At 39.5% G+C, this 14,921-nt stretch overlaps 1 protein-coding gene across 1 annotated transcript in view; it reads right to left on the reverse strand.

Moving 5' to 3' along the window:
• Positions 1–61: 61 nt before the first annotated feature.
• Positions 62–14,921, reverse strand: part of pi4kaa (phosphatidylinositol 4-kinase, catalytic, alpha a) — a 30,727-nt gene continuing 15,867 nt past the window's right edge. The window contains exons 35-54 of the mRNA XM_042394748.1: positions 14,738–14,845; positions 13,960–14,087; positions 12,780–12,935; positions 11,335–11,414; positions 11,031–11,230; positions 10,201–10,288; positions 9,955–10,122; positions 9,798–9,851; positions 8,550–8,670; positions 8,227–8,356; positions 8,076–8,146; positions 6,962–7,034; positions 6,685–6,865; positions 6,475–6,579; positions 5,764–5,889; positions 4,181–4,301; positions 3,897–4,056; positions 3,587–3,676; positions 2,600–2,683; positions 62–1,177 (exon numbers count right to left, since the gene is read on the reverse strand). Of these exons, the coding sequence (XP_042250682.1) occupies positions 1,126–1,177; positions 2,600–2,683; positions 3,587–3,676; positions 3,897–4,056; positions 4,181–4,301; positions 5,764–5,889; positions 6,475–6,579; positions 6,685–6,865; positions 6,962–7,034; positions 8,076–8,146; positions 8,227–8,356; positions 8,550–8,670; positions 9,798–9,851; positions 9,955–10,122; positions 10,201–10,288; positions 11,031–11,230; positions 11,335–11,414; positions 12,780–12,935; positions 13,960–14,087; positions 14,738–14,845 (2,296 nt within the window). The 3' untranslated portion in view covers positions 62–1,125. The remainder of the gene's footprint in view (positions 1,178–2,599; positions 2,684–3,586; positions 3,677–3,896; positions 4,057–4,180; positions 4,302–5,763; positions 5,890–6,474; positions 6,580–6,684; positions 6,866–6,961; positions 7,035–8,075; positions 8,147–8,226; positions 8,357–8,549; positions 8,671–9,797; positions 9,852–9,954; positions 10,123–10,200; positions 10,289–11,030; positions 11,231–11,334; positions 11,415–12,779; positions 12,936–13,959; positions 14,088–14,737; positions 14,846–14,921) is intronic.

Genomic DNA, 14,921 nt, shown 5'->3' on the forward strand with positions numbered 1-14,921 from the left:
CCGCTTATTCCATACTTGTCGGTCCCACAATGACGACATTTAGTTGTCTTTTTTTTTTTTAAAAAATCACATAAATCCAAAACTGGTTTCTAAAAACAAAGCGGAAACACGAGACGGAAACTTACAGATTCTTAAATGAAGCTCCAGATTACAAATTGTTAACATCCCATACTGTAAAAAAACAAACAAACAAACAAACAAACAAACAAAAAAACGCCTCCATATAACTAATTTAAGCTCACAGCTGACATGAAGCGATGTGACGTGATGACCGGCTTTGAGAAGCATTAAAAGTAGCACAGTTAAAAGATTTTAAAACCTTCTGATAAATATGTTTTTTTTTTTGCGTTTAGCTCTACAAGTTCTACGTAAATCACAGAAACCCTGTGACGCTGATGTGATTCTACAGTACGACGACTTCTACAGCAAATACTACAGCATGATTACGATTGATTACCTTTTACGTCTCTAAACACTACTGTTAGGTTAGATTGATTCCTGCATTGATTTCTGATCGATCTGACTATGCTGGTTCTTGTTCTACTACAGTAAATAAAAAAAAAATACTTAAATTTTTACTGATCGGTTGTTTTAATCTCTGATTTTCTGATATATAATCTCTGTTTAAGCTCGCGATCATAGGCAGGTGCAATAAAACACTGTGATCTATAAAGTGCATAAAAGTGAATAAACAGCATAGTAACAAAATGATAACAATGGTAGTAACAGCTGCCTCCACAAACACTGTAAATATGGCTCCCTTTATGGCCATCCTCCTTGAGGGTGACGGTGTTGTTTTAGTGTTTGCTGAGTAACAAATAACAGCATCAAGAAGAAAAATACCTAAAGGGTGATTCAAATACCTCTTCTGGTAAAAGTCACACATTATTATTGTTCTTTACTCTCAAATTAACTAAAGAATTGCTTCGAAACTTCTGATGCAACGTTACAAAATCTTATGCTGAATAAAATTGGAGATCAAAGTTAAAGATATTAAACTCATGGAAGGTGCTTTCCTCCACCTTATTAAAATCACCCAGAAGAAGAAGAGGAAGATTTTGCATTGCTTGCGTAGAGACGTCTGCGTTTGCGGACGTACAGTAGAAGAAGCCCGGCAGGAGATCCTCAGTAAGGAATTTGGTTCTGGTAATACTGCAGCATGTCGTACGTTTTGCTCCTGTTGAAAACAAGATATCAAAAATATGTTTAGTGAGAAGGTTAAAATATGTGTTTCAGCAACATGGAAGTGCTCCGACTCTGTAATTTTGTCTGTTAACTTCCTGTCTGCACCAGAAGTAAGGAGATGTTGATATATTTAAAGACCGACAGTAGCAGAATTACAGTATTAGTATTACTAGATCTCAGTGCCGACCACAACATATTAGTAGACAGACTGGAAAACTGGTTGGGACTTTCTGGTACAGTGCTAAACTGGTTTGAATCCTACTTTAAGGACAGGGACTACTTTGTGTCTATAGGTAAATACACATTAATTACACATGCGGAGTTCCCCAAGGCTCCATTCTGGGGCCTCTTCTGTTCAACATCTACATGCTCCCACTAGCTCAGATTATGGGAAACAACAAAATATGCTACCACAGTTATGCGGATGACACACAAATTTACATAACCGTATCACCAGGGGACTATGGTCCAATACAAGCACTAATTGTTTTTATATGTCTTTTTACTTGTGTTGCTTTTATATTCTGTTTTAATGCCTTTTATGCTCTATGTAAAGCACTTTGAATTGCCTTGTTGTTGAAATGTGCTATACAAATAAACTTGCCTTGCCTTGTGTACATCAACATCAGCTGTTTGTGATTAGCTTGCGCCCAAATTTTAGCAAATATCTGACTAGTTTTATAAAATAATAACACAAGAGACTTTCTTCTACAGCAGTAGAAGACAAACATAGTTATGCTAACTGGTAGGAATGTGTTTTATTATGTGTTTATAACAATATAATATAATAACAGAAGTTGTATAATCATCATCATGGTCTTATTATTGTGTAATAAGCTAATTATTCAAAATTATATAATCAATAAAATATACAATCACAAGGCACTTTATTAGGAACAGCTGTGTAATCTAATGTAATCCAATATAACAGCTCTGCTGTGAATTCTACTTTTAAGAAGCTTCTTGTTGACATTGTCAGAAAGGTTCTACTATAATTCTACTTTATGTTTATTATTGAGGTCGTATTGGTGTTGGTCGTTTACTGGAGTTCATTATATTTAACACGGTTCCTAATATAACAACATTGTTCTCATAGCTAATGGACACATCTGTGCCCCTGTATGGACACATCTGTATTTTTTATGCATGTATTCTTGTTTTTTTACTCTCATCTTTTTTTTCTTCTTTACATTTTAACTTTTATATTCTAACCTAAAGCCTCCTGTGGACAGGTGTTGTAATTTAGTGTTTAGGATTAGGGTTAGGGTGCATCTGGTGCTTGTGTATAACTGTATGTTGCAGTTCCGATGCTAGTGTGATTTTCATGTCAAACAAATAAACTAAACTATTTCGTCCAACACATTAACATACATGATGGGGACAAAATATTAGGAGAGAATGAGTCTTTTCTTACCTGCTACTGAGGAAACAGCTCTGAATGACTTTGATGATGAACGCTGCTGCTTCTTTCTCACTCATCTGAGGATTAAACCGTCCTCTGATTAAAGAGAAAAAAAGATACACATTAATGTTTATTTTTTGGCCACTCGGGGGCAGAAAAACACAACGTAAACACAACACTGACATGTTGTCAGAGGCGACAGAACAACGTTAGCATTCATTTAGAGCTTTGTTTTGGTCTCTGACTAATTCCTGAATAAAATATCTGGTTCTTTGGCTGCTAGATTTTTGATTTTTTCACCAGCTAGTTGTTAACTTTGCTGGCTAGTGAGACTGAACAAAACAATGAGCTGAAAGACTCCAAAACAGTCATTTGATCCATAGTTAACATAAAAATATTGATTAAAACAACTTTAAAAAAACTTAAAAAACAAGATTTTAGAGTATTGCCTCTCCTAAAAGACCCATAAAATTGGTTATGAATAGTTATTAAGTCTGAGCAAACAGAGCAATCTGAAAAGATTAACACCAAAGTTAATTTTTGATCTTGAAAACAGTAGTTTGACCCAAAAAAACTGAACTCAAGGTGCACTTACTCAGCTTGTTTCAGAGCTTTAAAGCTAGTGAGTTTCTTTTAAGGATTTTGTCAAATTAACACCAAAGATTAAAATAAAAACATTTGTCATACAAAATAAAACATGTTTATGACACAATTATAAGGTTTGATTGATAAATGTGCTTTTCAATTTATTTTATTTTTCCAGGTCAATAAAACTTAAATACAGCAGAAATGATAAACAGCATAATAAAGACAAATCTGTATCTATGTCATCTCTTCAGGTAAATATTAAAAAAGGATCTTTTTAATAAAATATCCCGTATGTACGCTGGAAACACTTTCACAACACATCTGGCTCTGTCTGCTACAGTCATATTCACTCTTTACTTGTTATATTTATAACATAATTTAGTATATAGGAAGTCCTGCTGTTGAACTTACTTGAGGAGTTTAATGGTTTGTCCTCTGAAGCATGGTAGTCCAGTATCCAACATGAGGGTCACTAAAGAAACCACTGCATCCATGTAGGGTCTGTATGATGAGAGAAGACACAAATAACAAGAATTTGTTATAAGTTGCACAGAAAAAGACGGCAATTTTAGCCATAACATAAAAATGATCTTTGTCTCACTCATTCTACTCAGAGAACCAGGACGATTAAAGTAACCTGGAGCTACAAACCCCACAGAGAAACCATCTTGAAGTATCTCTCCAAGAACTACTACAGCCCTTTATTTTTGCTATTTCTTACCGTACGGCCAGATATCCTCTGACACACATCTCCATGAACCATTTGAAAGGTGTTGCTTCAATCTTGCCTCCCATGATCATCACCATCTCATCTGTCAGCTTGATGTCTGGCTCCCAGCCCAGGTTACCGCCGGGAGAGCTCTCAAACATGAAGCCGAAGTCTGGAGAAAAACAATAATCATCACTGCTGCTCTGTACAAAAAACCAGTGAATGAATATGAGGAATAATGAACTATGAGTCTATCACAATGACTGAGGCCATGTCGTCTACAGACTGTATCATACCTATGTGGATGAGGTGGCCCTTGCTGTCCAGCATGATGTTGCCGTTGTGTCGGTCTTTGATCTGCAGCAGGAACAGCAGCAGGCTGTAGGCAGCCATACTGCGGATGAAGTTATACCGAGCCTGTGGAAGGAGAACGGGACGTTAACGACGCCTCGGTGATGGACTGAAACTCTGCTTTGTTCAGATTATACAATCACACACATTTACAGCTCAGTCAGCTCACTGATGCGTCTCTTCTATAATCTTTCCATCAGTAATCTTTGACAGTAAGAGATCAAACCTGCATTCATTGTTTTTTTTTTGGCCACTTGGTGGTGTGGTGGAAATCTACTGAGCATGTACGAAACGCTGAATCAGTGTAAGGTCACCATGTGAGGTCAACTGTATAACCTTTGTCACACTAAAAGAGATGCCTGATGAACCAGTTCTGGAGATTCAAAGAGACCTTGTTATGCTCGTCTCTTGATATCTAAGACAACGGAGACTGAAGAGAGAGTTTTGTGTGTTTTGTGTTATCCAACTGTTGCCCAGCAGACACAGAGAAACATCAGCATTCATTTGGAGTCGTGTATCAGTCAATCTAACAACTTAAAGTCCAATATTCAGTCTCCTTTAGCTGCTTTGGTCTTGTTAAAGAGGGCTCTATAGCTCTATAGTGTCCCCTTGTCTTTGACCCCCAAGAAGAATGAACTCTAGTCCAGGACTTTATTAAAAGTCCTGACTAAATGTACTTTATGCCTGAGTTATTGGTTTTACATGTTTCATTACTATTATTCTTATTTCAGTTAAATAAAATGGGTTTTTTTCACACTTAAGTCAACTTTTAGTGTATTTTTAGTAAACTCTTATAACCTCTATCGTACCCTCTGAGTGATTCTGTTGAACTTTATTAACCCTGAAGAGAAGAGGATGTGTTTAAACCAGTTACAGCCTGACCTGTGTGTGTATATGATTTAACTTACAGGACTTTCTGGGACTTTCCAGATAGTTCATGTCCATATATCAGTTTTCATATCCTGTTATCACCGACCTCACAGGGGCATAAATCAGCTCGTGTTGCATATGTGTATATATATAAAGATATGAAGACAAATAGCTCGCTACGGTTCGGGGAAGGATGCTTGGACTTACATCATTTTGTATTTGGTTTTGGACTTTGAATAGCACTTATATCATAATACTCAAATACAATACAAGATACAATACTTCTTCCTCATCAATAAGTTGTACTTTTCTTCATTGAGTGTGCCTGTCTTCTTAGGTAATTGGTATTACCCCTCTCATATTTTGTTAAATACTCCTTGGGTCTACCTGGGTACTATATACAGACTTAACTACCCCATAGATACCGATTTACACTTTGCTCCCCTGAGGATGAACTAAGCTCCGTTAACCCAAAACAATGAGCTGAAAGATGCTAAATAGTTGAGGTGAACTGCAGAATTGGTGATAATTCTCTGTGGGTTCATCACTACGAGCGACACCGTTCACATTACACACAGTAATCTGACCCGTTGTTGATATAAAAATATTGATTAGAGCGACTTTAAAGCCTGACGGACAGAAGGTTAAACCTCCACACCTTCTGGAAGGCGAGGGTGGATTCATCGCCGTACTGGTTACGGAAGTAGTCGTACATCCCAAAGTCCGTCTGCCTGCCGAGTTGGTCCCTGGACTTACAGTCTGGGATGCACTCGATCACGCCACACTGAGGAAATAAAGACGAGTCAATAAACACCTGATTATGAAAATAACATTAATTGTTAAGAGCTTTCATTGCTTTCAGTTATTCAGTTCAGTTCAAGTTGATCTTTTTTCATCAGGATCAGTTTTAACCTACTATACAAGCAGTTTTATGATGCAAGGATGTTTATGATGGAAAATCTGGGTATTTACACCCTTTACATCACCTCCAAAAATAAGCTTTATGTTTTACATGTTTAGACTTTGTTGTGCCAGATTTGTCTCATCTGAGGTGCATCTGTGTGCAACAGTGTTGTCATGTTCATATATCTCTGCTTCCCTGCTTTGATACCTATTGGCCTGACTTGGGCTTGAAATGTTTTACTTTAAGTATATTTTACTTATTAGACAAGAAAGATGTGTGTGTTTTGCACACTGATTGCGTGTTTCTATCTCAACAGTCAAACTGGTAATCATAACTAATAAGAAATAATGGCCAAAGCCACAAAACTAAGATCCATGCTATGAAAAAAACAAATCTAACTGGGTGATGGAGATGTAGATAAAGGAATACTGGATTTGGAGTTCGTAATGGGACGTTAAGTCTTACCCCTGGTGCAGTGGCCACCACTCTGTAGGGGAAGACAAACAGATCCAGACCCACCAGCTGGAAGATGTTCTTAAAAAGCCCGATGATCTGCAGAGCGAGCATGTCCTGGAGAGGAGAGAAAGTATGCGAGAGAATCGCAGGAAGAGGAGTTTAGTTTCCTGCACTGACGCGTCCCAGTAACTGAGTTCAGTGATTGAAAGGAAAGCGCACCTGTCTACAGTCGTCTCCCACTTTGAAGATGGCAGCCTGCCAGCAAACCCTACGCGACCCGTCTGGATTCTCCTCTCCGTCTTCCATAGAGTCCGAGGGGCAGCGGAGACCCTCCCTCTCCAGCTCGCTCACCCCACAGCGCTTCACCTTGAACTTGGCGAGATAAGGAGCCTTAGCGGCGCTGCGAAGACAGAGAACACACTCCCGTGAGATAAACACAGAGAGGACAGACAGGCACGAGATCAACGCCTTTAGCAGCGATTCATCAGGTCGTCACCTCTGCATCGGTGTTCCAGACTTGTAGTCGATGTCCAGGACTATCGCTTCAGGGTTACTCGGTAGGTAACAGCCTAGAAAAGAAGAGACAGACCTCAGTTCAGCCTCTGTCTCAAACAGGCGGTTTTAGCTCCTGTCTCTTTAAGCCCCGCCCCCCATCCCGAAGAGCCCACTCCAGTGCCGTCGCTCCGCATACGCAGAGTACGCAGAGCGCGGGGGCCTCCGAAATTAAGGCTGATAAAAATGTCATGATAATTATCACATTATTAGATTTTAACACAAATTGAAAAAATATATAAATTAGTTATGGACAGGCTCGCCGTTGGTTTTTTCATTGTATGTACCCTCTCACTCAATTCAGGTAAATTAGATGTTTTTATCTACTATATAAAAAGAGCCCCCCCCCCGCCCCTTCCTTGAAATGGTACAACCTTCAAAGCCCTCGTCTGTTCGCTTCGGAGTTTGCTTCGGTTCGCTTGTAGCCGACTACCTGCCTCTCACCTGAAGTTTGCCATATTAACCTGCTTCAACAAGCTGTTTTTGAATGAGGCCATAAGCGGAGCGACCGTGGTGGCAGAGGGGACGGCCGCCCCGGGGCCCACGCTCAGTAGGGGGCCGCTGGGGACGTAGCGCCCGACCCCGCGGGTGCAGCAGGAACAGGAGAACTTAACTCTCTCAGCTTCTTCTATTCATTCTCTATGGTAGTTCTTATCACTATGGGTGTAATATCCCCTCCCACCACAATGTGGGAGGGGGGCGCTGTCCGTATTTCTGCTTGTTAATTTTGCGGGGAGTGAAGACCACAGAAGCAGCGATTCAACATTTATGACTAACTTTGCTGAGAACTTTATCTTTTTATGTTTATGGTGAATGAAAGTTGCCAAACAAAGTTTCAGCCTTTATTTGACTTTACTCAAGTTTTGGAAATTTGACCGTGTTTAACGTAGACATCCGACATCATAACAGCATTAAAAAAAAAAAAAAATCACAAAAAGCATGATATGTCCCCTTTAAATCAATACTAACATGCTTATATGCACACTGAAATTGATTTTGGTCGATGTGATTGATCCTCCTGTACATACTGGTGGATAAAACGTGGAGGTGTGCGTTACCTGGCTGGACTCTGATGTCCGACAGAGCTTTCAGACACGCCCTCTTCCTCTCCTCTCCCTTTGGAACTGGCCTGGAAAATAAAAATTACATTAGTGTTTATATATCACACATCCTTTGTTTTGTTACGGAGCCGGGATGTGACTGATTTACTTGATAATGGCGGAGACGTTGGTGATCTTGTTGAAGAAGTCGAACTCTCGCTGGTAGAAGTCTTTGGCCGGACCCGACAGAGATCCTGTGATCTCCTCGACCATCTGCTCCAAAAGCTCCCCGATGTCAGCTATACAGAAAGATTAATGAGCAACGAGTGTGATTACATCGACTTAATTAGATATAATTAGGCCTGATAAGGGTTTTCCCATCAGGCAGAACGATGTAATTACACATAAATAGGAAAAGATCACAGAAACCACCGCTGCTCTTGTTCACATTAGAAACAGTAGAGTTTATTCTGATGTAGCGTCTCTACTCACGGTCTTTCTGGTGTCCCTCTTCGTCCAGGTAGATGTTGGTCTTCATGTTCCAGATGAACTGGTGGGCGAGAAGCTGAGACTTCTGGGCTGCCCACAGGATGTACTCTCTCACGTAACCCATCTGAGCAGGACAGAGCGTCACAGTTCAATATCACTACTGTTAAATGTCTATAAAACCAGCAGAAAGTTATTAAAGATGTGCTGGACTTGATTCACTGGACTCAGGTTTACTCGTTAATCATTTAGTCTAAAAAAATTCAGAAAATAGTGAAAACTGTCCCAGAGTCTAAGATGACTTCTTTTCTTCAAATGTAGAAAATCTTCACCTCCTACCGTTAAATGATGGTTAATCAATTATCGAAATAATCACACATTCATTTTCTGTTTTGCCTCATCTGTTAATCCTTTACTACTGAGTATTAGGGCCACAGTTATGTAACAAAAACATAATCCCAAATTGTCGAAGGAGAAGATTTTACTCTCAAAGCAACCAATTCTGACTTCATTCATGACTTTTTTGTTAAAATATTACAACTTTTCAAAGAAAAAGATGTTTTGCATTTTGAAATATTACATTATTGAAAAATTATAACTTTTTTCTTAAAATATTACGACTTTCTCAACAAAAAAAAAAAATACTTTTTACTTGAAATTCTTAACTTTTTTATTGAAATATTAGGATTCTCCAAAAAAATACGACTTTCTAAAAAAAACGACTTTGAGATGTTACAACTTTGTCAAAAACTGTGACTTTTTTCTTGAAATATTGTGACTTAATTCTCAAAATAAAAATAAATACAGTATAATGAACCTCTTGATAAGAAGGAGGGACTACAGTACTACTATAGGAACTGTGTTTTTAGTCGGGTTAATGGGTAAAACCTTTTTAGAAACAGTATTATTATTATTGTTATTTCTTTTAACAATGATAATAATAATACCTTCTCACCTTCTAATTTTTTTTATGCTGTCTTATGTTTTTTTATATATGTAACATCTTATTTTATGTTTTATCTTATTTGTTTTATATATGTCATGTTAATGTAATATATTGGTTATGTATGATCTTTACTTGTTTTTAAGCACATTGAGTTTACGTCTACTGTATGAAATGTGCTATATAAATAAATTTGACTTGACTTTGTACTCAGTAAGTTGTAAAAACCAAAAGATCTCACAGCTTATCACAGATCACAGTGTGTGCTCTGTTCTTCATCTCTGCGGGTGGTATAAAGTCTCAGTGTTTACCTTATCGTAACGGAGAGCCTGCACAATCTGAGGAATGTAAAACAAGATGGCGTCCTGAGAAGAGAAAACAAAAACAAACGTATTGATAAGAAAGTTGTTGCAGCACAGAGGAAGCACAGAGAGAAGCTCTGTGTGAAGCTCGGTGTGTGTGACTTACCGGAGGAAAGGAGCGTAGCACCTTCACCCCATACTGAGCCGTCAGAGGATGAGGAGGATACATGCTGCTGAAGTAGGACAGACCGGTGGGCGGGTCCGCCGGAGCCCAACACAAGATATGACTCAACTCAGGAGAATCGGCGTCGATGGTGTGCCACGTCACCAGGAACTGAAAGAAAATATTAACATTCATTCACACAAATAAAAAGACAAGATATCTAAAGTTGGTTAGCTGACGTGATCTCACCTTCACAGCTTCAGGAACATCACTGACCGCTCCGGGGTCCAGTCTGACCAGTCTGGTCACCTCGGCAACAATGGCGTCATTCTTAAACCTGGCAACAAGGAATTAAAAACAAATAATCAGTAACAGTTTATCCATGCTGCTGACATCTGAATAATCTTATTATTTTTGTAATCTTCTATTTTAATCGTGTAGTTAAACTTTTCCGAGGACTCTTCTGATTAGTTTAGAGCTCCATGCATTCGACTCTGCAGGCCGCCACTGAACGCACCGAGACTGAGACGCTTCTCTGCTTTGTGTGTGTGTGTCTGTGTGTGTGTGTGTGTGTGTGTGTGTGTGTGTGTGTGTGTGTGTCCACTACGCTGCCTCAGCTGGTCTGAGACTGGATTCATCCTCCTGAGAAACAGCGAACTGAAGCTGTTTTACTTCAACCTGCTGCGACGGTTCTCATCTGGCTGTTACCCTGGCGACCCGAGGATAACCATCATCACCAAGGACACAGTAGGAAAACCATCTACCATACCTCTGTCTCAGAGTTGATGCAAGAGCTATTAATAAAAATGATTTCTTATAGGCTGCAGTTAGAGTCTTGGCCCCTCACATTCATTAAATCAGCAATAACTTGTTAATTTAATTTACCTGTTCATTCATGCATCCATCCATTCATTTTATATATGTATATATGCTGAGTGTTTCCCATTCATCCCTTTTCCTGAGTAGATCAATAAATATTTTGATTTATAGCCAAGTTTCTTTATCAGAGATGGCTGATTTAAGAGGTTTACTGTCTGATCCTGTTGTTAGAAAACTAAATAAACAGTGAGAGTGGCGACCTGGTTGGTAACTGCATGGCCAGGTAAGGTGCGATGCTCCAGGCCAGGTTGACGTTGTCCTTCCACTGCTTCTCGGTCAGACTGATGTATTTGGACCTCCAGTTGGCGATGCTGGTCTCCACCGACTGCTCTGTGGCGATGATCAGTTCCTGAGTGGAGAGGGGGTTGTACCACGTCGTCAACCGCTCGATCTCGCTGGCCTTGGGGGGGGGGGCGAAGACAGAGGAGTAAAAAGAGAGGATGAAGAACGGCTGATAACAGGCTGGCAAAAGCAGAAACTGGAGATTCTTTTCTCAGTACTCACCAGTAAGGCCAGCAAGAGAGTCCTGCGTTTCATGTAGTATTTGTGAAGCTGAGTCCCTCTGTTACTCTTCTTGGATGTGCCTGCAGGTGGAGACAGTTAAACCACTGAGTCAGGAGAAGTCTCAGGTCTTCTGCTTGTGTTTTAGTGGAGTCTCAGTGTAAGAGCAGTCCACAGAAAAGTCCACAGCTGGTTCAGTACAGTCCAAATTAATCGTGGATGCTTTGGGAGCTGAGGATCCCAGCATGCAACAGTTATAATTTTCATTCTACAACTGTTATTGTGTCACCAAATAAGGTTTGGATTTTCTTTTTTGCAGGTAAGAAATGAACCATTTAGATTTAGAATATGATGGCTATTTATCATGTTCAACGTTTTTGGAGATGTGAAGACGAGACGCCCTTCAGTTATTTAGCAGTGACACTGATGTATTCATAAGAGTTTTGAACATGAGATATAATAATCTTTGTAAGATAAACTTTGGTCTCAGAGTCAAAATCTAATATTTGTTGCTGCAAAACTGGTTCGTCTGAGAGTAGAGTTTAAGTTCATTGTTTTATTCACTGGACAGTTAATGTTGTACAATAGTGCTGCCTGTGTGTATGCACCAAAATTAATAAAAATATATAAATGAAAACGAACTGAGATAATATAGTGTATGATATTAAATTCTGTATACTGTGCATATACATTACAGTGAAGATAACTGACTGCATCTCATGTTCAACACTTGACGGCAACTGAAACGAGCTGTAAACAAACCACTGACTTATCAATCAGGTGTTTGACCACTAAGTGTAGTTTACATTATTAATTTTTAACTGACATTGTGGGTGTATGTGATGTGCTGTTATGTTGTATTTTGTATGGTGTTTTTGTATGGTGTGTTCTGTGTGTTTTGGTTTTTTGGGGGTTTTTTTTTTGCTTTGTACTGTTTGTTGTTGTGCTGTTGTATGTTTTGATTGTGGGGGACTACGGATGCAAATTAGCTTCGAGCTAACTCCGGTGCAGTGCGTCTTTAATGTTTAAAACTGCACACTGTCCCAATCAATAAATCAAATTAATTAATTTGAAGTTGATATGTTGAGCTTGTTAGTTGCTTATTTCCACTTCCTGCAGTTACGGAGCAACGTCATCATTCATTTGGGGGGTTTATACTCACTCTGCTCACTCAGGCTCTTTAGCTGCTAAACGCTTCAATGTGTGCACCAGTTATTCTCTAACTTTGTCTATCTGTCGTTTGGCGCTAGGGGAGAAAAGGTACAGTGGGTTATCAGAGCTTTATCACTGCAAACAGCTGCCTGCTGCTGCTGGAAGCAACGCAGATGAGAGCTGTGAGAGTCAACCAAAAACAGTAAAGTTGCAAGAAAACCAGAAAACCAAAGAAATGAGCTTAAAGATACTAAAAAGATCTGCGGAGCCTCTTTTTCTCTGGGTGTGAGTGCTACCTGATTTCTTGGATGCGGTGGACATGCCACTGGACAGCGGGTAGGTGTTGATCCATCCCTGGCTGCTCTGCTGGGAGCGGGAGCTAGAGTCCATGTTGCTCCTGAGGTCGGCGGCGTTCATCACCGACAGACTGTTCAAGGACGGGTCCTGATTATCTGTTATACACACACGAATAGAGTCAGTACGACCGAGACACGAGCACAGATAAACCGCAGCATCTCTCCCTCTGATGGCCTGTAACTTTGTGCCAAAATAAAAAGGTGTTTACATGTGGTGGATTCTAACAAGCTAGAAACAAAGACGTCCTTAACAGTCGTTCTTACAACCTCTAAACAGTGAAAAACATCAATAATGTGATCGATGATGAGGGAGTTTCTGGAGAGCGAGATGAGCTCAGTTAGTCCTCTGCTGTCGTGATGATCATGCATTTTGAAAGCAGGGAAATCCGGTTGGATTTACATGTAGGTAGATGTTGCCTTGAACCACTGATACTGGGTCAGATATTATTTTTGCGCAGGGGGGGGGGGGTCTGGAGGTAGATTAATCTGATCCAGGATCTGCGGTTAGAGGTCTACCTGAAGTGGTTCGATGTGTATGACAGTGAGTCTTTTCTCTGGGTCGTCGGGAATGAGGAGGAGAGGATTTTCTGGGGTGGAAGAAAGAACATTTTTCACTTTGTAGTTTCTTCTTCTGATACCAAATCGATCAATCGAGGAGAGAGGGGGCTGACGGGTGGGCTGACATGATGAATTATCATGCATCTTAACGCGGCTGACAAATTTTTCAGCTTTTTTTTCCCTCACAGCTGCTTAACATAAAGAGTAAGAACAGATTTTTATAGGAATAGGAGTTATATAATGAGAAGAAAGCAGAGTAGGAAGTGTACAACTGAGAGGGTAAACAGGACCAAGAGAGGAAAATTGAGGAAAAAAAGCTATAAAACATAAAAGAAATCTAGATTAATTTCATTGATAGATACCAGGATCTATCAGCAGCATATGAGGATAAAAAAAAGCGTCAAATTTGACAGGCGTAAAAGCATGCCCCTGCTGCGGTGAAGTCCGAGCTCCACCGCTTTAGGCTTACTTAAGATAGATATCGGAGAAGTGCTGGACACGATAAGCGATCCAAATATCCCGGCAGAGAGCGTGCTCGGGGCCGGGGTAGTACCAAGCTCACCGGGTGGGACCAAGTGGCACGCTGCCAGGTACTTCTTGTCGGACAGGATGCTGGCGTAGAAACGGATGATGATGCTGATGTCTTCCCGCAGTCGCTTGTCACCTTGGGTGGGAAACTTTGGAGACACGCTGGAGACGGAAGCAGAAAATTAAAAAAAAAATGGTTGTGTTAGTTAGTAATTCTGTTTTTTATTGCGTGTTTTTAATGTTTTTACAAACCCTTTTTAAGCCAATAAATGTTTGAATGGAAAAAATGTATATATATATGTGTATATAGAGGAGATTTGACTAGTGCTGAAACTAATAGTCAATTCATTGACAACAATTTCAATTAAAGATTTATATTTTATCATCAACATTTCTTTGTTCAATCTTCAGTTTTTTATTTTATTTATTTATTTCACAAATAACTAGACACAAAAAAACCCATGTATTACAGAAATGTACTGTAAAATCTAAAATTGAAAAATGTTATGAATGAAAAATGAACAAAGAATCTTAAATGTGAGGATTTTCTGTTCTTCTCTGTCTCTTTCTATCACTGTGCATTTAATCTCTTCTTTAATCTCTGGGTTTTTAACAAAGAAATACATTTGAGCAATGTGACCTTGAGCTCTGGCGGGCAGCAACTTTTAGTGGATTTCGCAGTATTTTCTGATTTTTTATAAACATTTTATAAACCAAAACATTACTAGATGAATTGAATCGATCGATCGAGTGAAAATAAGTGTTTGTTGCAGCCCTTGAACGTGTGCACAGCAGCACGTGTGTGTAGCTACCTGAAGTAATCGAAGGCTGTAGAATAGATCTTCTCTCTGAGCACATTTCTTATAGTTGAGTTGGTGACGACATCAGAGTGGAGCAGAGCCAGACCGAGAGTCAGCAGCCTGAAGCACAGAGAAGTATGATCACTATAAAGACATCTGTCTCTCAAACTTCAACACGCAGCATTTTTTACACTTT

This window comes from Thunnus maccoyii, chromosome 19 (assembly GCF_910596095.1).
Source record: "Thunnus maccoyii chromosome 19, fThuMac1.1, whole genome shotgun sequence".
NCBI classification, from domain to species: domain Eukaryota; kingdom Metazoa; phylum Chordata; class Actinopteri; order Scombriformes; family Scombridae; genus Thunnus; species Thunnus maccoyii.